At 42.1% G+C, this 26,513-nt stretch overlaps 1 protein-coding gene across 1 annotated transcript; it reads left to right on the top strand.

The window, feature by feature from the left end:
- Positions 1 to 10,528: 10,528 nt before the first annotated feature.
- bmp8a (bone morphogenetic protein 8a) lies at positions 10,529 to 26,212 on the top strand (the record flags this gene model as incomplete). The annotated part of the gene is made up of 7 exons (XM_080735439.1): positions 10,529 to 11,117; positions 21,413 to 21,605; positions 23,181 to 23,329; positions 24,269 to 24,448; positions 24,997 to 25,076; positions 25,333 to 25,443; positions 26,063 to 26,212. The coding sequence occupies 7 exons, from the start codon at positions 10,529 to 10,531 to the stop codon at positions 26,210 to 26,212; spliced, it is 1,452 nt and encodes a 483-aa protein (XP_080591565.1).
- Between the last annotated feature and the right edge of the window lie 301 nt (positions 26,213 to 26,513).

The raw sequence follows: 26,513 nt of genomic DNA, 5'->3' as shown, positions 1-26,513 counted from the left end.
AGCATTTGTTAGCATTAGCATTTGTCGAAAAAAAGTAGGGTTCCAGGGGTCGCACAGCAATGTGTCACACATCCACACGTTTGTCTCGACGAGCTATACAACATACCAAAAGATTGGCACTATCGGAAATTTAGGACTTAAAATCTATGTTTTCACGCCTTACTATAGTCTTATGTAATTTTGGGGGTTTTGAAGACAATCTGAAAAAAATGAATTAATTTCATATCCACGCGTTTGTCTCGAAGAGCTATACAACATACTAAGAGACAGGCGCTTAAAACCTATTGGTTTCCGAGTTATCGCACTTTGAAAAATATAGGATTGCATTTGTCGAAAAAGAGTAGGGTTCCAGGGGTCGCACAGCAATGTGTCACACATCCACACGTTTGTCTCGACGAGCTATACAACGTACCAAAAGATAGGCACTATCGGAAATTTAAGACTTAAAATCTATTTTTTGACGCCTTACTATTATAGTCTTATGTAATTTTGGGGGTTTTGAAGACAATCTGAAAAAAATGAATTAATTTCATATCCACGCGTTCGTCTCGAAGAGCTATACAACATACTAAGAGACAGACGCTTAAAACCTATTGGTTTCCGAGTCATCGCACTTTGAAAAATCTAGGATTGCATTTGTCGAAAAAGAGTAGGGTTCCAGGGGTCGCACAGCAATGTGTCACACATCCACACGTTCGTCTCGGCGAGCTATACAACATACCAAAAGATAGGCACTATCAGAAATTTAAGACTTAAAATCTATGTTTTGAAGACAATCTGAAAAAAATGAATTCATTTCATATCCATGCGTTCGTCTCGACGAGCTATACAACATACTAAAAGACGGGCACTTAAAACCTATTGGTTTCCGAGTTACCGCACTTTGAAAAATATAGGATTAGATTTAGAATTAAGGAGAACATTTCTAAGACATTTTAAGTGTGCATGCAGCTCGCTAAGTGTGTGCAACCTTGTGTAGCAGTTGGTGTTAGCATTAGCATTTTTAGCATTAGCATTTGTGAGCAATAGCATTTGTCGAAAAAAAGTAGGGTTCCAGGGGGCGCACAGCAATGTGTCATACATCCACACGTTTGTCTCGGCGAGCTATACAACATACCAAAAGATAGGCACTATCGGAAATTTAAGACTTAAAATCTATGTTTTGACGCCTTACTATAGTCTTATGTAATTTGGGGGGTTTTGAAGTCAATCTGAAAAAAATGAATTAATTTCATATCCACGCGTTCGTCTCGAAGAGCTATACAACATACTAAGAGACAGACGCTTAAAACCTATTGGTTTCCGAGTTATCGCACTTTGAAGAATCTAGGATTGCATTTGTCGAAAAAAGTAGGGTTCCAGGGGGCGCACAGCAATGTGTCATACATCCACACGTTCGTCTCGGCGAGCTATACAACATACCAAAAGATAGGCACTATTGGAAATTTAACACTTAAAATCTATGTTTTGACGCCTTACTATTAGTCTTATGTAATTTTGGGGGTTTTGAAGACAATCTGAAAAAAATGAATTAATTTCATATCCACGCGTTTGTCTCGAAGAGCTATACAACATACTAAGAGACAGGCGCTTAAAACCTATTGGTTTCAGAGTTATCGCACTTTGAAACATCTAGGATTGCATTTGTCGAAAAAGAGTTGGGTTCCAGGGGTCGCAGAGCAATGTGTCACACATCCACACATTTGTCTCGACGAGCTATACAACATACCAAAAGATAGGCACTATCGGAAATTTAAGACTTAAAATCTATGTTTTGACGCCTTACTATATAGTCTTATGTAATTTTGGGGGTTTTGAAGACAATCTGAAAAAAATGAATTAATTTCATATCCACGCGTTTGTCTCGAAGAGCTATACAACATACTAAGAGACAGGCGCTTAAAACCTATTGGTTTCCGAGTTATCGCACTTTGAAGAATCTAGGATTGCATTTGTCGAAAAAGAGTAGGGTTCCATGGGTCGCACAGCAATGTGTAACACATCTTTGTTTTGACGACTTATAATAGTCTTTTGTCTTTTGGGGGGTTTTGGAGACAATCGGAAAGAAAATGAATTAAACGTGTGAATTAATCCACGCGTTCGTCTTGGCGAGCTATACAACATACTAAAAGATGGGCGAGTAAAACCTATTGGTTTTTGAGTTATCGCACATAAATTAGCTCAAAAGTAGCCGGAATATTTGAGGGTCAGGGTTCCAGGGGTCGCACAGCAATGTGTCACATATCAACGTGTTCGTCTCAACGAGCTATACAACATACTCAAAGATGGGCACTATCGGAAAATTAAGACTTAAAATCTTTGTTTTGATGACATACTATATAGTCTTTTGTCTTTTGGGGGGGTTTGGAGACAATTGGAAAGAAAATTAATTAAACTCATATCCACGCGTTTGTCTTGGCGAGCTATACAACATACTAAAAGATGGGCGCATAAAACCTATTGGTTTTTGAGTTATCGCACAGAAATTAGCTCAAAAGTAGCTGGAATGTTTGAATCAGGGTCAGGGTTCCAGGGGTCGCACAGCAATGTGTCACATGTCAACGTGTTCGTCTCGACGAGCAATACAACATACTCAAAGATGGGCACTATCGAAAAATTAAGACTTAAAATCTTTGTTTTGTGACATACTATAGTCTTTTGTCTTTTGGGGGGTTTTGAAGACAATCGGAAAGAAAATTAGTTAATATACTAAAAGATGGGCACGTAAAACCTATTGGCTTTTGAGTTATCGCACAGAAATTAGCTCAAAAGTAGCTGGAATTTTGAATCAGGGTCAGGGTTCACACAGAGAGACATCTGATCTGAGGTACAGTACATTCACACAGTGAGGAGACACTGATCTGAGGTACAGTACATTCACACAGTGAGGATGAGACACTGATCTGAGGTACAGTACATTCACACAGTGAGGAGACACTGATCTGAGGTACAGTACATTCACACAGTGAGGAGACACTGATCTGAGGTACAGTATATTCACTTCACACAGGGAGGAGACACTGATCTGAGGTACAGTATTCACACAGTGAGGAGGAGACACTGATCTGAGGTACAGTATATTCACACATTGAGGAGACAGAGGGTTTAGAAGGACGTTGGAGCCCTGGTGATCAAACATTGGCCAAATTGTCAAATAATTTAAGAAAGAGTCAAACATTAGCTGATCTACAAGCTGGACTAATTTCACACCATCTGTAGAACCGAGTCAAACAGGGATGATATATGATAGTTAGCAATAACTATAATAGATGACACAATTTGATAGACAACATGACAGACAGCTATCTTACAGCAGGACACCGCAGGGAATTGAACCCCGTCCCAGTAAACCAGGAGTTCCATACCAGTGTCTTATTCTGCTTGATCTTATCGTTTGTGTCAGTGTCAGCTTGCCACCATTGGTGTGCTTCTAGATCTATCAACCTGTTTCCATGAGAATTTACTATAGAATTATTTGCAGGACACTTCCGGGTTAACAGCAGACATACAAGCTCACGTTGCGTCGCAGATGCAACAGCTGTGAGCTTCAAATGGTGTTAGCATTAGCATTTTTAGCATAAGCATTTGTTAGCATTAGCATTTGTTAGCATTAGCATTTGTCAAAAAAAAGTAGGGTTCCAGGGGTCGCACAGCAATGTGTCACACATCCACACGTTAGTCTCAACGAGCTATACAACATACTAAAAGATAGGCACTATTGGAAAATTAAGACTTAAAATCGATGTTTTGACGACATTATCGACATACTATAGTCTTATGTAATTTTGGGTTCTTGAAGACAATCTGAAAAAAACTAAAATGAATACATTTCATATCCATCTCGACGAGCTATACAACATACTAAAAGACGGGTGCTTAAAACCTATTGGTTTCCGAGTTATTGCACTTTGAAAAATCTAGGATTAGATTTAGAATTAAGGAGACAATTTCTAAGCCATTTTAAGTGTGCCTGCAGCTCGCTAAGTGTGTGCAACCTTGTGTAGCGGTTGGTGTTAGCATTAGCATTTTTAGCATTAGCATTTGTTAGCATTAGCATTTTTCAAAAAAAATCAGTAATGTGTCACACATCCACACGTTCGTCTCGACGAGCTATACAACATACTAAAAGATAGGCACTATCGGAAAATTAAGACTTAAAATATATGTTTTGACGACATACTATAGTCTTGTGTCATATTGGGGGTTTTGAAGACAATCTAAAAAAAATGAATGAATTAATTTTAATTTTAACGAGCTATACAACATACTAAAAGACGGGCGCTTAAAACCTATTGGTTTCTGAGTTATCGCACTTTGAAAAATCTAGGATTAGATTTAGAATTAAGGAGAAAGCAGAAAAACATTGCTAAAAAAGTAGGGTACTAGGGTTCCAGGGGTCGCACAGCAATGTGTCACATCCACACGTTCGTCTCGACGAGCTATACAACATACTAGGTAGATAGGCACTATCGGAAAATGAAGACTTAAAATCTATGTTTTGACGACATACTATAGTCTCATGTAATTGTGGGGGTTTTGAAGACAATCTGAAAAAAAAAAGAAATAATTTCATATCCACATCGTCTCCATATCATCTTGACGAGCTATACAACATACTATTTCCCATTCACTTGTCCAGGCACAAAAGTCACTGGTCAATTTGCTATTTCAGTCTTTTTTATTCTTTTTTTTCCACTTTTTTATTTTATTTATTTTTTTACAAATAAATAATGCTGCATTCACACTGAGAGAAGCCAAGCTAATGGTTTGCTTGGTAATTCAATGTATTCTCTATGCAAACCAGCTTTAAACATTTCCAAGCTTTCTTTCCAGCTTGGAAATTTTAAAAGCTGGTTTGCATAGAGAATACATTGAATTACCAAGCAAACCATTAGCTTGGCTTTTCTGTATGTGAATGAGGCATCAGACCAAGTAAGAACAAGTGAAAAGGAAATGTGCTTGTCCAGATGACACTGTGCCTCAAAAAGTTAATGTTAAGCCCTGCCACTATAGCTGTGGCTTTTGGTTTCACTTTTTCTGTGATGCTCCTAGCAGCTTTATGTAGGCAGACTGTATGCAGACTATGGACTGTGGAGTGGAGGGGGCCAAGGGGGTCTTATTTATTTGTACAAAAAAAAAGAGGAAAAAAGAATAAAAAAAGACTGTCCAGATGACACTGTGCCTCAAAAAGTTAATGTCAAGCCCTGCTACTATAGGTAGCATATATCCCCCCAACCATCTCAAAATGGGTGCCGGGGGAGGGGCATCCCAGTATGACACCTATTGTCTGTTGCCAGATTTTGCCAAAGAAATAAGCCCAACAGAAGCAACTAGGCTATACTACTTTAATTTACATTTGAAAATAGCAGATCAGCAAGCTCACAATGTGTCACATTGTGACACATTGTGAGCTTGTATATTTGCAATTTAAAAAATATTGAGGGGAAAAAATAATATTTTGAATATTTTTGAAACCTTTTAACAACAAAGGCCTAAATCTGTGTGGAGGTCCCTGGCACCACATATTTTCAGATGGGGGTCTGCGACTCTGGACAAATATGTTAATCTGGGGTCCTTGATATGAAAACCACTGGGAACCACTGGTTTAAAAAATATTAGAAAGTAAGCCCAATAGGCAACTATACTATTTTTTTTAAAGACACAAATTGCTTATTATAAGCACACATGGCAACCCAGGTACATTCAGAGCCCATAGAGCCCAGAACGCCAACTACTGACACTTTAATGCAAGGACAACAGGAAGCCAAATTATGTTTTTCAGGCCAGCTTTTTCAGCATCCGCCTCTTTCAGGATATGAACAGGAAGCCGGGGGCGGGACCAGGAATATGGTGAATATATAGACTCAAGACTCCACCCTCTGGCTCAAATTAACCAATCCCAGTGCAGTAGCAATCTCTCTCTCTCGCCCTAAAGAGCGAGGTCAGGCCATGTCTTGGCCATCTAGCCAGTGATGTATATCGGACCAGTTACCCATATATGGAGACCCCTGGTACCCATAGATATTCACATATATGGGCTTAATATTGATGACATTAGGGATCTCCATACATGGGCATAAAAGGGATTTGTTCCCCTGGTATCACAGGGATCTCCATATCTCTATATATGGGCATAGAGGGGATTTGGTTCCCCTGGCATCACAGGGATCTCCATATATGGGCATAAAAGAGATTTGGTTCCCCTGACATCACAGTCAGAGCGTGAGAGTCAGCGTGATGTCAGAGCGGCAAACCCATAGCCCGCAAAAAAGTGTAAACGGACACGGACACGATGTGTCGTTTCTCATAGTAAGCTGCGACCTTGGGTCGCAACTATTGAGCACAGTACACAGTTAGACTTCAAGGCAATAGACAGCTAGGCTTCAAGCAGCCATAAAGCATCTGATGAACAGATAACATAATCAGTTTCCAGTCACGTTCTACACATCTACACATACAAGCATAACAGACAATAAATTAATGTATATGTGAACAGTAGAATTAGACTGACAGAGGCTACTCTGTCACATTCCAGCTCTCGCCGATGCTTGTAGATCTATTTATTTTTGCTCAATGTTCACCCCCAGAATAGGCGCGCTTAGGATTCTTTTTGCAGCGTAGAGCTCTGTTCATGCATGCCTGACAGCAAACCGCAGCCTATACCGGACATGCTTGGTAATTGAGACTAGGGTACAATTACCCTCAGCAGCAGAGATAAGGACACACCCCTAGGATGTTCACTTCTGCTCGGGGGGGGGGGGGGGGGTAGATGGAGGAGAGAGGAGGAGGTGTTCCACAGCTGTGGTTTGTGGCTTGATGAGCTATCTGGCTCGGCTGTTCCTAGTTTGAAACCATGTGGAGAGTGATTTGTCCTCTTTCATCCCACGTGTGTATCAGGGCATGTGATTTACTTTTTATTTTTTGCAGGATTCCTCATGTTTCCAGGCTTTTCGGGACACGCAAGTTCCATCAAGTCTGTGACCTCGGCCTATGTGTGTGTGTGTGTGTGTGTGTGCGTGCGTGCATGCGCGCGTGTGTGTGTGTATGTGTGCGTGCGTGTGCGTGTGTGAGGCTGTCGGAGGAAAGAAACAAGGACCCTTGGGGGAAACACTTGTTGATGAATTGGATACATAGGGCCACAATGGAAACGAATCCCCCCCCCCCTGGACTTTTCTGTGTTATCCTTTTGGCCCAAATGTCTGACCTTAGGCCACCTCGTGCTGATTACATTTCTGTCTAATAAAGTATTTCATCAATCGAAAAGGATTTCAGAATTCCTGCAATTATCACATTTATCACCTGGGAATCAGTTGTTTTCTACAAGCAACACTGAGTGCCACAAAGCGTACGTTAAGGCTTATTGTCCTGGTTTTACTTGGTGGTTCCACCGGAGGTGATGAGCTTTAGTTTATGAGATTCCACCCTCACGCAGCTGTGAGTCTGTGTTTACTATACACACACACAAACAGGACAACCTTCTCACTCCTCTCTTCCGTCCACTTTCCGCCCATTTTGTCATTTGCCTTTCCTGCAATCCATCACCCAACCTCTCTCTCCCCAGGGTTTGGTTTGCTGGGGTGGGGTGCACGTGGGGGGATCCGTGCCTCTACTTTTGATACCCCCCCCCCCCCCCCTTTGGTGACTCATTCTTGACTCCAGTGGGGATATGTTTTTATCCCTGCTTCTGGTCAGAATTAATTAAACACATTCCTTTTGCGAAATGTACCGTCTGATATATTTGATCGTTATGTGTGATAATATCCCGATTTTACAATTTAATTTGAAATGAATGTCGTCTTTTACAAATCGAACCCTGCTTCATCACACTGGTCCTGACCTCTTCTTCCTGTCTCTCCTCTCCCATTTATTTCTAATGGGAGATGCTCTATTGTGTTTGTCAATCACACTTGCTCTCGAACACCCATCTCCATCACAACAATTCCTCCTCCTCGCTAGCATACAGTATATATCATCCCGTCCCACCCCCATAATCTCTCCAGTGGAAACTCCCTCTGCAATGTACAGAAGACAGACAGAAAGAAAAAAGAAAACCTAGTGGGTCGGACTCTAATTCCTGGCATTTCGGACTCGCCCTTTCGGCCAGGAGAAAAATGAACAGTGGTCAACTCGGTTTGGTCAGTGTTATTTTTTTTATTTTTTTCCCCCTTTTTTTTCAAAGTGACCACAAGTACCAGTCTGCTTTGAAGCTAAGCATACACAAACACGGCCTGGCACAGCCCTGAGCCCCGCTACTATATTTGAGTCGGCCCAGTCATCTCTTCCCTCCAAATCCTCTCACTCACACACACACACACACACACACACACACACACACACACACACACACACACACACACACACACACACACACACACACACACACACACACACACACACACACACACACACACACACACACACACTCTCTTCCCTCACATGCGCATACAGCATGCCTGCATTGAGTACCTACTGCCCAAAGTAAACGAAAGTCAGAGCTTAACGGGAAATGGGATGAGGATGAGGAATATTAGATACCGTAACATGAAATGTGTTCACTCTGCAGGAGCAGAAAGCGGTCATGACATGTTTGTTTTTTATTTGACTTTTCCTGGATGTTTCCTACACTGTTATGGCTCAAGGTAGACTTGCAGTGGAATTTCCTTACCTAGCCATTTCACTTTTCTTCTTTCTTTTTTTTTTTTTACCCAAAACCACAGGTACCACAATGACGCTGGAGGCATGCTGCAACTTGGGAGCTTCACACATTTGCATAATATGAAGTCAGATGATCAACATCAAGTGATGAACACAACACATCTGCAGTTTGACCTGCACAAATATAACCTCACTCACAGGCACATGCGTGGACTCGTTTGTAGTGATTACAAAATAAAAGTATATAATTTCTCTCTTTTTTTTTTTTACAGTATCTGGGACATCAAGATGTCCCTTCAACCAAGCAGTTTGAGACTCAACGGTATTTAGTCATGAAAGGAAGCAGTCATGAGAAGATGAAAAGATAGATGGGTGGAGGCAAAAGGGAGGGACAGAGAGATGAGGTCTCCCAAGGAGACCAGTTGGGAGGGGCCAGGGGATGTAAGGAAAGGAAGGAAAGAGGTTGAGAGAGAGAGAGAGAGAGAGAGAGAGAGAGAGAGAGAGAGAGAGAGAGAGAGAGAGAGAGAGAGAGAGAGACTTTTTCATAAGAGGCGGGCAGAGAGAGAGAGAGGGCCAGGGGTTGAAAGAGTTTGACAGAGTTACGAAGGGAGAGAGAGAGAGAGAAAGGGGGAGGTTTGGTCAGACACTCCCTCATGGTGATGGACAACTTACACACGCTCCCAAGCCTCAGTTAGATGAGGGACACATTCAAAGGGCACACACACATACATACTGTACACAACAACATTCTCAGCAGACACTGAATGTGTGGATGTACATGTCTTCTACCTGCTGAAGAACTGCAGAGAACCTGCCTCTGGATTGGAGAAGAACCCCCCCCCCACCCTCCCTCTGGATTAATAACCATCTCTTCTCACCTCTTCACAGGATTACAATCAGGGAACGATTTTCTGGAGACATCTTTTTCAATAGGATTAAAGAGGACATCTGGACGGGGAGAGAGAGAGTTGCGTGGGTGGGGGGAGAAAGATCATCTTGAATGGATAAATAAGTCTTCAAGAATAATTGGATAAAAGCTTCCAGAAGGGGGGACAGCAGAGATTTCTCATTGTTTCACAGTGGAACTAGTGCTTCTTCTTGTGTGGCTTGGTCTGGTTTTCATGGAACATGGACTTGCAGCAGGTGTGAAGGCCCCCGCCACCACTCCACCCCTTTGCTTCCTTTTGAAGTCCAACTGAAAAGAGAGATTGAAAAGCGATCTGATAATACAGCTCTCGAGTTTCACCCCAATCCTGGCGACACCTGCTCTGTACTTATCCCGCTTTTTAACCAACACCGAGTTTAAGGACTTCAAAGAGGAGAGACAATTTTCCAGAGGGGCATTGTTTTGTCTATATTCAAACACATCAAATACGCCTGCACTTCTAATTATGCCCTTTGCTTTCATTATCTTTCATTAGTACTGAGGGCAGGGGGAGGCAGTGAGAGAAAGCAGCAGTGGAGAAGTGGAAGGCCTACCAGGACAAGGTAGTAAAGAGAGAGAAGAGGAGAAGGAGGAGGAAAGCAACAGAAGGAGGGACAGATAAACAGAGGCAGTTAAAGGCGGTAAACACATCTTGCACGCGGCCAGCTTCCCTCCAAACACAGCAGACATAAATCAAACAGTGCGTTTGTCTGTGGTCGCTCTGTGAGTCAGAAGGACAAACAGTGTTGGCAGTCACGCGCCAACGGACTAGACACTCTGACGTTCAGTCATCAACACTGGACCGGCTGCTCTCGTGCTGTGGAACCATCAGAAGACACTGGTGGAGGACCCAAAGGACAGATATTAGTACGAGTAATAACAAAGAATATCCCGAACGCCACAGGAGAAGAAAAACACAGGGAGGGGCGCAGGAGTGGGACCACAGCCATGGCCTCAGTCATCTCCTATCCCTCTGGGGTCTCTGGATGCTCCTCAGAACCCTGGAGAACCCACAAACACTCCTGCCCCCGCCATAAGGGAAGACAGCCGCACAGCGACAACAGCGGCCGCCTTTACCCCCGACAGTCTCTGTCCGGCCTCCGTCTGCCTCTCCTCCAACCCAGGACCATGCTGCTCCTCCTCCCCCTGCTCCTGCTGCTGGCCCTGTGGGGCCCGCAGGCCGAGGCCGTCGTCCACTCCAGCTTCCGGCGCCTCAGCGGCCGCGAGAAGAAGGAGATGCAGAAGGAGATCCTGTCCATCCTGGGCCTGCCGGGGCGGCCCAGGCCCCACCCTCCCCTCCGGCCGCCCTCCTCGGCGCCGCTCTTCATGCTGGACCTGTACCACGCCGTGTCGGCTGAGGGCGACGAGGACGCGGGGAACGGCGTCCTGGGGAACGGCGCCGGGGCGTGGAGGCTGGGCGGGGCGGACGGCCTTGGGCACGTCAGCCACGCAGCGCTGCCCACGCTCAGCTCGCACACGCCGCCGCTCGGCACGGTGGTCAGCGAGGCGGACACAGTGATGAGCTTTGTCAACCTAGGTGAGTAAGTGGAGGATGATGATGATGATGATGTTGGAGATGGTGTCATGGTGATGGTGGGATGGGTCAGCTGATGGGAGGGAGGCAAAGCCATTATGTCGGTCCCTTGTGGTTGGGACTGAAAAGTTGAGAAAACATCATTTTGAACGTTTTTCTTTTTTTCCATGTTTTGACGTAATCTTCCTTCACTGGTTGTGTCACAGTTGCGTTGCAGTGCTTTTCAATAAAACACTTTCACAGACTTTTTACATGAATTTCAAATCATAGAGCATTGGAAACTGAATTTGCAAATTATATATACAACTAGAAATACTGTTCCTTCGAAACAGTGTGGGCTCGATTCCAACCCAACAAATAGGATACTTTAAGGTACTGTAAGGTACAGTACCCTACAGTATTGTACTGTACCTTACTATACTGTACTGCACCTTACTGTACTGTACTGTACTGTACTGTACTGTACTGTACTGTAACTTACTGTACTTTACTGTACTCTACTGTACTTTACCTTACTGTACTTTACTGTACTCTACTGTAACTTACTGTACTTTACTGTACTCTACTGTACCTTACTGTACTGTACTTTACTGTACTCTACTGTACCTTACTGTACTGTACTGTACCTTACTGTACTGTACCTTACTGTACTGTACTTAACTGTACTCTACTGTACCTTACTGTACTATACTGTACTGTACTCTACTATGCCGTACTGTAACTTACTGTACTGTACTCTACTGTACCTTACTATACTGTACTTTACTGTACTCTACTGTACCTTACTGTACTCTACTGTACTTTACTGTACTCTACTGTACCTTACTGTACTGTATTGTACTTTACTGTACTGTACTTTACTGTACACTACTGTATCTTGCTGTACCTTACTGTGCTGTACGTTACTGTACTTTACTGTACTTTACTGTACACTACTGTACTGTACCTTACAGTACTGTACTTTACTGTACTCTGCTGTACCTTACTGTACTTTACTGTACTCTACTGTAACTTACTGTACCTTACTGTACTGTACTTTACTCTACTCTACTGTACTGTACCTTACTGTACTTTACTGTACTCTACTGTACCTTACTGTACTGTACCTTACTGTACTGTACTTTACTGTACTCTACTGTACCTTACTGTACTATACTGTACTGTACTCTACTGTGCCGTACTGTACCTTACTGTACTGTACTCTACTGTACCTTACTATACTGTACTTTACTGTACTCTACTGTACCTTACTGTACTCTACTGTACTTTACTGTACTATACTGTACCTTACTGTACTGTATTGTACTTTACTGTACCTTACTGTACTGTACTCTACTGTACCTTTCTCTACTGTACCTTTCTGTACCTTACTGTACTTTACTGTACTCTACTGAACCTTACTGTACTTACTGTACTCTACTGAACCTTACTGTACTGTACATATTCTATGTGTTCTAGATCTACATTTTTGATTCTGTGTTTGGGAACCAGCAACTGTCAAATGGACTCCAACTGTAGTGGAGTATATTGAGTGCATATACTGTAGGCTAACAATCCCAGATCACATCTGTCCTCCACTATGTCTTTAACCAAGGCGTTCTTCTATGTGGCCACTCCAGACTGAGGAGTGGAGCATGGCTTTTATTGTGTTTGTGGATCTGACTTGGAAATGCATTGGTTTTGATATCTCCCTGACAACCAACAACAACCACTAATATGGCTGACTGTCCCTGCGGGCTCTAGGATATATGGCTATGGGATTTACATCCCATCGCCCGGACTTGATTCTTGATCACAGCTGTGTAATCAGTAGAGTGGAGAGGGACATTTATTTATAGTTTTAACTATAACTATAGTTTTATACATCACACAGCTTAGATATTTGGATCAAATCAGAGAGCAGACCTGTGTGAACGCAATGATATAAATAGCATATCTGAAGTGTGAACACTGCAGCCACAGCGCCTTAACATAAACATGGGTCTATTATCCTTCTCTCCACTCACTAAACCCATTGGAAATGCATTGGGTGCTTAAAGTTAAACATTTTTATTTTTTTATATTTATACTACAAAACATTTCAAAACCAAAAATACAAGCACACGTGTCCTCAGTAAGCTGAACACATAAAAATTTGAATGGTGTTGAAAGGTGTAAGCGTTTAAGAGATGAATCGCGCCAAAGTTTTGAGGATACTGACTGACTGATAGATAAATAATGAAGATAACATACGTGTGCTCGCCTTCCAGGCGAGCCCACAATTATATTGTATTTTGGCTCATTGTGAACGACCTTGGTTTCCATTTAAAAATAATGAATGTGGGCCATAGAGAATTGCTAATTTAATGAGATGTTATTGCTTTGAAATGTATTGCATTTGACAGCTTATAACCACATGCTTTAATTCAAGAATGTTCATATACTAATTTAGATATTTAGTATTTAGCATACTGAAAATCATGACGATAGAAAGAGGGTTAAGTATTTTAACAGACATTAATAGTAAATGCATTGACTATCTCTGTCAGAGAAGCAGTCCAGGACTAATTTCTACAAACTTTTACTCCAATTAAATGGAGTAAAAGGATGCTGGTTACTTTCCAACTTCCATAATACACATCATTGGGTGTGAATTTAATGATCTGATTAATTGGGGAAACAACTTTCAGAAACCTCCCTATATTTCAACTTTCTATGAGCCTGTAGATCTGCTTATTTCAGTACTTTTAAAAACATTTTGAAAGTTAAAGTGGTGAAGTCAGCCTGCCTGTAGATCTCTTATACGCCAGCTTTGGACCAGTGTTGCCAGATAGATTTTGTGAGAGAAAAGCAACAAGGAAAACAAACCACTTGAGCACGTTAAACCTATATAGGCCTACTGTATACAAAACATTTTCAGATGGGGGTTGGGGACAAATACATATTAATTTGGGGGTTCAAGACATGAAAATATTTGAGAACCACAGATTTAAATAATAATAAAAAAATGGAAGCAAGCCCAAATAAGCAACTACACTTCACAAATAAGCAAAAAAGAAAAAAAGAAAAAAAAGAAGAAAAAAAAGGACGCAAGCAATTTTACAGAAAAACAAGCCAAACGTTGCTTACAATAAGCAGACATGGCAACAATGCTTTTGACATGCAATTTGTTTTCCAGTCAACTGAGATATTCTCCCTCCATAAGCACAACAGTGGTGGAAAAAGTACTCAAATGTTTAAGTAAAAGTATCAATACTGCAATGTAGAATACTCTGTTAGTAAAAGTCCGGAATTCAAAATGTAAAAATGTGTAAGGGTGCCCTCACACCAAAGTACCTATGAGAGTGGAATCCGTGTTCCGCCAATGCATTTCAATAAGAGTGAAGCGGTTTCATGCCAGCAGAGGATTTCTGCAAAAAACGCTCCCTTCTCATTGAAATGCATTGGCGGAACGCAGATTCCACTCCCATAGGTATTTTGGTGTGAGGGCACCCTAAAAGTACAAAGGCATTGGTGTTAAAATGTACTTAAAGTACCAAAAGTAAGTAGTCATTAGACAGAATGTCCTATATATTTCAAGTTTTCAAATGTATAACATTGTTTTGAAAATAGCAGATCTACAAGCTCACAATTCCTCGCATCGCAACGCATTGTGAGCTTGTAGATCGGCTATTTTCAAATGTTCAAAATGTATATAAATGGTTTTGTGATCATAATCAAAAGTAACTAGTAACAAAGGTTTTCAAATAAATGTAGTAGAGTAAACATACAATATTTGTATCAGAGTTGTAGTGGAGTAGAATTTAAAGTAGGCCTATTGGAAATACTCGAGTAAAGTACAAATACCTAAAATTTTAAAAAAAGTACTTAAGTAAATGTACTTAGTTACTTTCCACCACTGAGGCTCACAGTAGTCTGACTGATACTATCTGTGAGAGCATAAAAATTAAACATCCTTTTCTCAATGGCTTCCTTCCTCCACCTCTCCTGGAATGGACCGTCCAACCTCCCTCTGTTTACCGTGGGAAAATTAACATTTTCTTCCTACATGTCCAAGATGTTTTCTTGTGCATTCAAATGAATCCTATTGCTGCATGTTTGAAACAGACGCCGTGTTTGAAACGGACAACTCTGGCAAACGTTTAGACCTAGATGACCCGTTTCTTTACTGTCTCTTCTCAATGTTATGTCTTATAAAGTTAGAGTAGAGTAGCCTAGCAGTTAAACACTTAAAGGGATATAGTTCACTTTAAAACAAAACTTTTGGTTATTTTATCGTCTAATCAGGCTTTTGGGAACACCCGGAACAGTTTTTAAGTTTCAGTATTTAGATATTTGATATTAATTTTATCAGACACGCCCCCTTCCTATACGAACCGTAACTTCAAACCATGATAAATTCATGGAAAACATCTGTCCTTAGTTCTGGTGACTCATACTGCCCTCCTAATACGTGAGGAGGCCGTGTTTTATTTACTTTTTTAACACAGCCTCCTTATGTATCAGGAAGGCAGTACGAGTCACCTGTTTTCAATTAATTTATCATGGTTAAAATGTCGTTTGAAGTTACAATGGGTTAGGAAGGAGGCGTGACTGATAAAATGAATATCATTAATTAATTCTCATTAATTCTGAAACAGACCAATTCTGGCCTTACAAGAAAGCAAGGAATTGGATTAAAGCAATACCAACCACAATAAAAAGAGACATGAAGTTATTACTTGACATTGTGCATGTTTTCTTAACATTTATGTTGTCTTATTCATTCAATTGTGCACTCTTATGTTGTCTTCTGCACTTGATTAACCACTTAACCACAAAAGTGCCAAGTTATCCTTGGTCCCCCACTCCCCTTTTGCCCTCTACTATTGCCCTTTTGCCCTCTACAAACAATATACAGCATTTTGCTGATCTATGAACTCACAACACAATGCCTTGCCTTGTAAGCAAGTAGATCTGCTATTTTAGCAGAATATTCACCCCAGAATACGGGGGAAAAAAATTATAAAAAATAAAATAAAAGGGGCAACGTCTAAAAGTGGCTTCTATATAGACATATCTCAATAATGCATTTAGCACAGGTACTGAGAGCAAAATCAGTGATGATAATAATATCATGGCAGGGCTAATGTGAAAACAGAAGTTAGAACAACACTGACAACTCTATTCAGATATTTCATCAATCTTTCAAGTTGATAAAGAGACACCCCAATTAAACATAAAAAATGAAAAAAGAAGACAAACAAACTATTCATTGACATTTACTTATTGAGGCAAATGATGCCATATTACATATCTTTGTGAGAGGCAAAAGTAACATTCAGGATTAGCAGTACATTTGAGGTGAAATTAGTGTCTGGTTTTACAAAAGGCTACAGGCAATAAGATGACAACTCAAACAAAACAATGAGGAGCAAAACATCAGCAGCAGAACCTACAGGTATACAAAGGGCCAACAGGACTCAGTATGGCTCACCATGCATGCTGCATACTATGATGATACATTTGGATGGTTTGACCGCTACACACCACCTCTGGTATGAGACGTTAAGATGCGATAACGCCAAAACGTGGTCAGGACAATAATGGGGTTCCAGGCAGCATAAAATATGCTCAAAACGCCTCCCCAACCAACCAATTTTAGCCAGGGCCAGATTACACAAGTCACCTTTCTTGTGGTACAATTGGGGAAATAAATACAATCCACAAATTCAAGTCTCCATGGGGTGAATAATCGATCATTTTGGGGGTGAACTATCCCTTTAATGTCTCATACCAGAGGTGGTGATTAGGGTCATTTCAATATGCACCAAGGTGAGCCCTGGTGATGCCTGTTTTCCCTTTGTAAGTTCACCTACTGCTGCTTTGTTCCATATGGTTTTGTTTGGGTTGTCATACCTTTGTATGAATCCAATTTCACATTCAAATTCACATACCACTTTTGCCACTCACAGATACGTAATATTGGATACTTTTTCTCAATAAATAAATGATTGTTATGACTGGCACAGGTCATGGCTCAGGATTGGAGAGAGGAGACATGGTAAAACGTATAAGAGAGTGTATTAAATGAGGCCTGGGAGAACAAACTAAATAAGGCTGTCAACAACATAACATAATGCCAAAAGGAACTTATGAAGTGTGGGGTCAGTAATCAGTAGTGTAAGTGTGGATGAGTGGAACATGGTGTGGTGCAGGGTGTTGGATGGAAAGCAAAACTAAACCTAACTAAACGTAGTACAACAGGGCATGAAGGGGGCCTCCTCTGGATCTCATCTTCAGAATGGCATGGACAGGCTTTTTATAGACTCCTGGAGGCAATTGACCAATGAGCCATTAGACCAACGAGCCAATGAGGCCCCACCCTGCACACCCCTAATGACCCAGACTAGACTTAATGTGTGGGGCATCTATAATATGTCTGTCTCGTTTGCTTAACTGGGTTACCTTTATCTACTTAAGTATAACTGATACATCTGATGATTTCGATTTTTCCTAAGAGCCCCCCTCCCATCTTGCATCTGACAAAGCTGAGACACCCCACGCGCATGAACAAGTGTTTTTCAAGCATGTGAACCAAGCTCATACTGAGATCTGTACTGTAGATCAGCTGTTTCAACAGGATGGTTGGCGCTCCCCAAGCAGCAAAGGTCGCAGGGATCGGGAGTCGAACCCGTAACACGCTACCAGGCCGCTACCCTAGCCGCCCGGGCTAGAAATGTTGAATATTTTAAAGACACCATAAACTTTCAAGCACCACCATATGTGATGACCCTTCTAGTCTTCTGCAGGCCTCGGGCTCATGCAGTTGTGTCAGCGGTTACTTGAACACTCGGGTAACAATCGGTCACATTATAAGCATTTTGCTTAAACAATGTCTGGTATTTTGCGCCGCAGCCATGGCCAATACGTTGTTTGAAAAACGTAAAATAAATAGACAAATTAGCCATAACACATATTCCCCAATGTGTAATTAAACGTTGGATCACCGTGGGTGTACACGCGTGTTGCCCACGTATGAGCATGGAGGGATATAGGAGACACAGCTGGTTAGAATTAAAGGCCCTTCTGACACACGCTGAAAAAAGAGTAACGGTTGGAGAGGAGATGAAAATACTGCTGTGGAGGAGAGCAAATCTAAAAATATGAGCCTATGCTGTAATTAGTGGTATGTGTGCTGAGCAGCTGCTGTGGTCCAAAGCCCTTAGCATCTCTAATTACTGTACACTCCACTGTGTGCTCTGCGTGTGTCAAGTGTGTGTGCACACGCATGTGTATGATAGTCAGGGGTGTCCACAAAACCTGTATTGTCTCTATTCAACATACAGTAATATGTGTGTGTGTGTGTGTGTGTGTGTGTGTGTGTGTGTGTGTGTGCGTGTGTGTGCTTGCGTGCGTGCGTGTGTAGTGTGTGTGAGACAAACCATGGGTGTTTCACAGCCCTGCGGGGCTCCACAAGGACACACAGGGTGCTGATGCTCTGGTTGCATGTGGTGTGTGTGCGTGCGTGTGTGTGCGTGTGTGTGCGCGTGCACACATGCGCGTGTCTCCTGTCAACTTCTTAATTAATATGGTTGTATATTTGATCTGTCACCGGGGTGTCCTACTAATCAGAGCGTTGCACTCTGTGTGCTCTGCACCATAACCATTCAGCTGCTGTCAGGTCGCCCCTCCAAATGTTTAACCTGTGCTACAGATGCGATTTGGTTTTAAATTCAGATTTGGTGGTCTGGTGAAGTCATGGTATGATGTATACGCACTGACCACCACCCAAGAACATCCGGAGGGAAACACCTTATTATACCGTATGGGTCCACTTTCAGTATCTCACATCTCACTCAGTCTTTTACTATACCAGTAAGACTCCCTAATCGGGAGATAAGCGACCGTAGGTCACTTATCTCCACAAATAGGGCAAAAATGTGTTTTGCCAAAATCTTCCTGATCCATGTTGATGACATGAGTGTAGACATACTGTGTAGTGATTTTCGTGATTTTAGGGCAAAATCTGTAGGAGCAGTGTCCAAAAATGTGTTTTTAAAAATCGGCCTGGAGGTGGCGCTATATGGGAGAGATTCATGTTGATGGGATGAGTGTAGACATACTGTGTACCGATTTGCGTGATTTTAGGGCAAAAATTGTAGGAGCAGTGTCCAAAAATGTGTTTTGCAAGAATCGGCCTCATGGTGGCGCTAGAAGAGGGCCATGTGAGAAATGAGGGGTGGGGTCTCCGCGCCGGCAAGGCGGACGAATAGGTACCGGCCCCGGCTGTCCCGGTCGCTCCTAGCCGGAGTTACGGCATTTTATGTGAGCTGCAGTGTAGGGGGTCCTCCACTGGGGGCGCCACCACTTTTGCATCCGTTCTGGAGCACCAGGAGTCGGTGGTCCCCGGGAATTCCCCGTGAGCAGCCCCGTTAGGGTGGTCATTTGGTCAGTTTAGCACATTTGGTCATTTTTTACATCTGGGGGTCCCCCAGGGACCTGGGGGTCCCTGGAGCTCCGGGGGTCCTTGGAGGTTGTAGTTTGGCAGGTAAGGAGTGTGTGTGCAAAATTTGGCATGGATCGGGGCAACGGTTGCGGAGATATGAGCAGGGAAAGAGTGTGACGTGTGAGGTGTGACAGACAGACTGACAGACAGACTTACACTTTGTGCAGGGTTTGATAGTAAATGCGACCTACGGTCGCAACTATGCTGTTCCTGTCTCAACTCTGCAGCTCTGTCTACCATATTAGTCGTAATGTAATGTAACATAAAAAAATAATCACTTCTTAGTGCAGGCTCATAAAGGAACAGATGTTTGAAGTCAAGAAAGAAATGTGAACATACAGTACCAAACAAATTATACCAAGATGTACTGTATTTGAAGAAGCTTGCTTGTAACCAGAGCTTGAAATGTGTTTTGTTCTGCATCTATTTATTTTGTGCTTAAGTACTTTGTTGTCTGTCTTCAAAAGCTCTTCAGCACAAGAGTTGGGTGTATGTGGTTTGTAAGCACAAGGCTCGTAGTTTGATTCCATTGCTTGGAACGTTTGAATTCTCATCTAAATCCTATGAGCTTAAATATTTTGTTGTCACCACCAGTGTCATCAAAGCCTATAGCCTTGGGGTCAGGGATGTGTGTGATTTCTAAGTGGAATGTTGTTTTCATACCAGTGCTTGGAAAATGTTCACTCTCCTTCTAAATCCTATGAGCTAACTATTTAGTTGTCACGATAGTATCTTATACTATCTTCCACGAATGCTGAATCCAGTATACCGTAGCCTAGTGTCATGACTCATATTTGCTGCCCAGTGTGTGACTTGGCCGATTGCCATGGAAGTACATTAATTAGTAACTAAGGTTTTCAAATAATTGTAGTGGATGTAGTGAAGGCCTACATGTAGTGGAGTACAACTATAAAGTACTGAAAAATGTAAATACTAAAATTTACAATGGTTAATGGAATACAGCACTCAAGTAAATACTCAAGTATTCAAAAGTACTTCCTAAGTACATTCATAATGTACCTTTTCCCTCCCTGTAAATGAAGTGGAGTCAAAAGTAGGCTACAATATGTCTTTTGTTGTTGCCCCATCAAACTATCCTTTGATTGAAAATACTATCAAAGAATAGTTTTTTATAGGGGGAAACGCGTCTGTAAAGCATCTTTGGAAACGAACATGACTACCAAATGTACATTTTAACACACCTAGATAAAATAGCATAGAATAATGGTTTAAGTAATAATTTGTAATAATGCTTTAATTACCCATTTAGGGCTAGAATTATTTACTGCTTTAACTGTTGAAAAATAGCAGATATACAAGCTCACATGCGAGCTTGTAGATCTGCTATTTTTGATAAAGTCGTGAAAATGTGTGCAAATCTTTGAATATATGTATTTTTAGAGCGAACGTTTGTAACTCTTTTTGCTTCTGGATGGTCCTTGGAACTATAATATTTTGAGATATGAATATTTTTTTACAGGGGTCTTTCACATGAAAAGGTTTGAGAACCACTGACATAGCAGTCTCTCAAGAACAGACTAACTAAGCTCCAGTTCAAGTGAAAAGGACCTTTTTTTGATGATGGCCAGAGTTAGCCAGATTGCTGACATAGAAAGATAGGTTTTTAAAAAAAACCTTAGGATTCAAAAGACACTTATAGAATCGGGTCAAAATTCAAATGTTCACGATTGCCGCGCTGTGAGCTTGTAGATCTATTTTTCAATAGTTAAAGCAGTCAATAATCCTAGGCCTAAATAGGTTATCCTACGTTGTTACTGTCCACTGGGTGTAATGTAAATGTACTCTCCTCTACCTCCCTTGTCTCTGTCAGTGGAGCAGGAGCGAGACCTGCTTCAGCCTCGTCCATACTGGAAGGAGTTCCGCTTCGACCTGACTCCCCTCCCTCAGGGAGAGACCGTGACGGCCGCAGAGTTTCGCATCTACAAGACCCTGACTCTGGGACAGAGAGCCAACCGCACCCTGCACATCTCTGTCTACGAGATACAACGAGAGAACAGACACAGGTGCTTAAAAAACATATGCTGGTGTATATATCTTATGGCCTAGTATATGTTTGTATACATTTATAAAGTGACGGGGGCCTGTAAATTATATAAATAAATAATGTGTTGTGTGTGTAAGGTGTTTGTGTGTAGGCCTTGCCTTAACAGATGTGCATAATGTGTGCAGAGCTGTGCATAATGTGTGCTTGGCTACACGTGAGTGCGTGCGTGTAGTAATTTCTGGCAGACAGGCAACAGGCTGTTAATGTCAATTGTTTATAATCCTGGATTTCTGGTGAAGAAGCTGTCCAGGAACATGTTTCTCAAAGCATTTGTGTGAGGGCAAGGGGATGCCAACGATTCCATTATTACCTTACTTTCTTTCATTTTTGCACCGAAACAATGGTGGAGAATTTGAAGCAGGAGAGACTACATGCAAGCAAAGGAAGAGGCCCCCAGCATGCACTTATGCACACACTCTAATGACCCAGCCCTGGACTGGGATCAGTGGGATGCCATCCAGCTTGCCTGTCTTTTGACGTGCTTGAATGATTTCACATCGGCCTCAGCAATGATCAACATGCATGCCATTTGCGTCAGTGGTCGTCGGGGCTACCTCCGGGCGGTTGGTGTTAAAACCTTGAAGTTTGCATACAAACTGTTCAGCTTGGGCTGCAACTTTGGCTATGCACCTATGTCTCCCTTTAAAATAAGATATTGTGTGTAGTTCCTGGCCACATACTACGTGGGTCATCACTTGCTGACACTTGCTCTGTCTCAATCTTCTCCCGATTGGGCTGTTGTGATCCCACAGCAGAGATCACAGTGAGCCTGCTTTGTCTCCGGAGCTGAGGTGATGTCTCACACTTCGAGAGCAGCTCGAATGGAACTGATTGTGTTTCTTTCTGGTACTATTACTGTCCGCTCAGTTTGTTTGTCTGTGGCGAATTTTGACCGAAATGTCCACCTCAAGCCAGCATGGCGATGACCCCTGCCTAGAATCAGGGAAATATACCAGTAAGGCGGCCTAAGGGCGAGGTCGTGCACATGGGCGTGTGCACCTGGGATCCGCCTGGGTGACAGCAGACTGCTGAGCGAGCACTGGCGCTTTGGCATGAAAATAAAATAAATATTTGCACTGTGTGTTCGGCCGCTCCTTTGTCTTTTAAAGACTATTAATGGGATCAGCTTTGACCAAAAAAAATGCAGATCTGGTTGGTTGGTTTAAGTTGGCCAAAATGTGGCCATATTTTCCCAAACATGGATGAGCTGGGATGAGGCATCGCGCACTGTGACGCACATGGGCTTAATATTGATGGACATCAGGGATCTCCATATATAGGCATAAAAGGGACAAGGACGGAATTAATTTACATCATTGTGATGTCAGAGCAGGTCAGCTAAATCCTTCTGCTGAGCTGGGATGAGGTGATGTCAGAACAGGTCAGCTATATCCTTCTGCTGAGCTGGGATGAGGTGTCGTGATGTCGGAAGAGTGACGGACAGACATGAGCTGGAGCTTTTCATACTAAGTAGCGACCTACGGTCGCAGTACAAGGTGATGGGTCAACACACAATGTTGTCTTATTTCCCCAGAGAACCAGAGCTGGTGTTGTTGGACATACAGTCAACGCCTGCAGGTCAGGAGGGCTGGTTGGCCTTTGATGTGACCTCTGCATCCAACCGCTGGCTCCTCCACCCTCGCAGCAACCTGGGCATACGGCTCTATGTGGAGACCGAGGAAGGTGGGTCTAGGACAGGGGTCTTCAACGTTTTCAGGCCAAGGACCCCTTAGTTGAGAGAGAGATGAAGCAGGGACCTTTTCATAGATTCCATATAGTTTCATTGTTTGACAGCACAATCGTCAGTGTATGTCAATTCGTGATTTCAGATATTTAACCACTTGAACCGTCAATACTTAATACACTTGACCTTTCACTCAGTACTCTTTTTCCCTTCTACACCAAAGCAAAGAAACTAGCCAATCTACAAGCTTGTAGATCTGCTATTTTTGGCTATAGTTCTCTGAATAGGGAGTGGACACTAGGGTTCAAGTGGTTAATATAAAAAAGGAGAAAAAAAGAAATGAATCACTCAAAGATTTGGAGGACCCCCTGTAGTAACTCTGAGGACACCCTAGGGGTCCCAGACCCCCTGTTGAAGACCCATGGTCTAGGATGGTGACCAAAGATAATTGGTCACACAACCTTGCTGACATGAGCATAGCTCAGACATTGTTGAATTTAAACATGGCAGCAGTGATCTTTTCCAAACCAACTTTGGTTGTAGTGCAGCAGGTTGAAATAGATAATTGCACCTGGCCATTTTGAATGTGATCTTTTAAGTTTAAACTATGGTTATATTTACAAATGTAAAGAGATCACTAGCAGGGTTCAAGAACTGTAGCAAGTAAAACTCAGAAAACATGGCAATGTTTACCTTTTTCAAATGAAGAGGGAGATCAACTGAAAGCTAAATTCACCTGGCACATAACATTGATATTATGTTAGCTCCTCCTGTAGTAAGTAATACAACTAAAACCGCTAATACTGTACACAACTCACTGCAGAAGTACTTGCCACACAGATTTCATTTAACCAACTTGTTAAACTTTGCTAACATTAAAGAGTATAGCTGATATTGTTTCAAACACTTTTGACAGTTCTCAATTGCTTCTCTTTCAGACCGCTCCTTATCTGCAGGCTGGGTGGGGTTGGTGGGCCGCCGGGGTCCTCGTTCCAAACAGCCGTTCATGGTTACCTTCTTCAGGGCCAGCCAGGCTCCGTGTCGCCCACCCCGGGCCCTAAAACCACACCCCCGGAAGAAGAAAACCAAATACGACCTGCCTGTCCCCAGCATTCAAGGTGCGGTATGCAAATATCTGCAACAATTGCATGATGTTAAAAACAAATTATAATATACAAAATTAAGATGTAAAAGAGTACAACAGGAGTGTCTCAGGATTATATTGCTTGTATAATCTCTCAATCTCTACATATTTAAAAAACAAATACATCATCACTGTCTGGCAGAAAGTTTCAAATTTGTACGTTTTTTCCACAAGGTAGTGCGCCTGCTTCATCATACAAGGCCTTCGCACAAAGGTAGTGAAAACAGCCGATCTACAAGCACACAGCGAGGCGCTGTGTGCTTGTAGATCGGCTGTTTTCACTAGTTTAAATCATTTTTTAAATGATAAATGCAAAACGAAGAGTTTTGGGCTTACAAGATTTCCACCCGACAACGACGATATGCAGATGGGTTCCCAGATTGTGTTGCTTAACTTGCTTGTAAATGTTATTTTGGGAATTATTATACTGCATATTATTATACATTTGTACTTGATTAAGTCTCTGGATGTAAGCCCCAATCTAGCCTAACCTTTATGTAAAATCTCTTCTGCGTGTCCTAGACCACAGCCATGCCAACAGTGGACGCCAGGCGTGTAAAAAGCATGAGCTGTATGTAAGCTTCAGTGACCTGGGATGGAAGGTCAGCCGCACTTTGATTTTCTCTATTCTGCTATTTTACAGCAGGATTTACAACATCTCTTATCTAAAAAGGACTGAATTGCAAAACATTTTTCAATCACATTTGTTACAGTTTTTGTCTCACACAAGAAAAAAAAAAAAAAGAAAAACACAATATCATTATGCTTCATTATAAACAAGCTGCCACCTTGGTGGTGGGACTGTGCTTGACTGAGCACATTTTCTATTTTTTTATGATAATTTGTGTTTCTTCTCAGGACTGGGTGTTGGCCCCTACAGGCTACTCTGCTTATTACTGTGATGGAGAATGCCTCTACCCCCTGGGTTCCTGCATGAACGCCACCAACCATGCCCTCATCCAGCAAGTGGTCAGTGCCTGCAACCACGCTGTGACAATGTTTAGACAAACCAGTTAATACATGTAGTTCATATATATAGAATCTAATTTATATTTGTTTAAAAATTGTCACAGCATTGTGGAAGTGCAAGTGTACATAAGATAGTTGTACACAATAAATACTGTGAATGTAAAATAAATCCTTCTGAACTAGGAGAGCATTGGAGCGTTTACGTCAATTTGTTACAATACTAGATCAGTGCCCATTGGGCAGAATAGTCACCATTGGCGTCCAGTCGTGCAATACACCGCTGTAGTTCATGGACATACATTATATGGAGATATCTTATCGCTGTCTGTCTAGCTCTCTTTTATGCCCATATATGGTGTTCCGTGTCCAGGCCAGTCTGTGTTGTCAGTACTATAATGTCAGAGACTGACAGAGATCAGACAGACATTAGGAAAATTAATAGTTAGATAATGGCTCCATCTGCTGTCCCATTGATAGAATTTCACCGGTAAGATATCTAGTACCACATACTTCTTGTAACATTCTGCCACTGCCTGCTTAAAATGTTTCAATTGTAGGAATTATAGGTATAATTTTCTTTTTTAAATATAGGCCTGTTAATATCCAATCTTGTCATCAGGTGCACCTCCTGAAACCAGACGAGGTTCCCAAGGCGTGCTGTGCCCCTACAAAGCTCAGCCCCATCTCTGTGCTCTTCTATGACGACAACAACAATGTCATCCTCAAAAAACACCGCAACATGGTGGTCAAAACATGTGGATGTCTATGATGCTTCACGAGAAAGCCACTATATCCAAGCCAGTGGCCAGGACACAGAGTGAGCCAAGTCCCAGCCCCAAACTAAGTCAATACTTAGGACCAATATGAAACTCCAATCCTGGGCAAATGCGCTTATAAACAGAAAGAGAAACTAATATTTAACATATTTGTGGGACAGATCTGGGTCTGTATCTTTAAAGCCCCAACAAATGTATATCTTTGTGGTAGAAGAAGAGTGAACCTGCACCAGCACCACATTTGCAACCAATTAGAGTAGGATTTGTGAGTTAATTGACCAATCAGTTCAAAAA

The sequence above is a fragment of the Nannobrachium achirus genome (genome assembly GCF_963921795.1).
Source record: "Nannobrachium achirus genome assembly, chromosome: 10".
NCBI classification, from domain to species: domain Eukaryota; kingdom Metazoa; phylum Chordata; class Actinopteri; order Myctophiformes; family Myctophidae; genus Nannobrachium; species Nannobrachium achirus.
The sequence above is the reverse complement of the archived record's forward strand: the minus strand, read 5'-3'. Positions and strand labels throughout refer to the sequence as shown.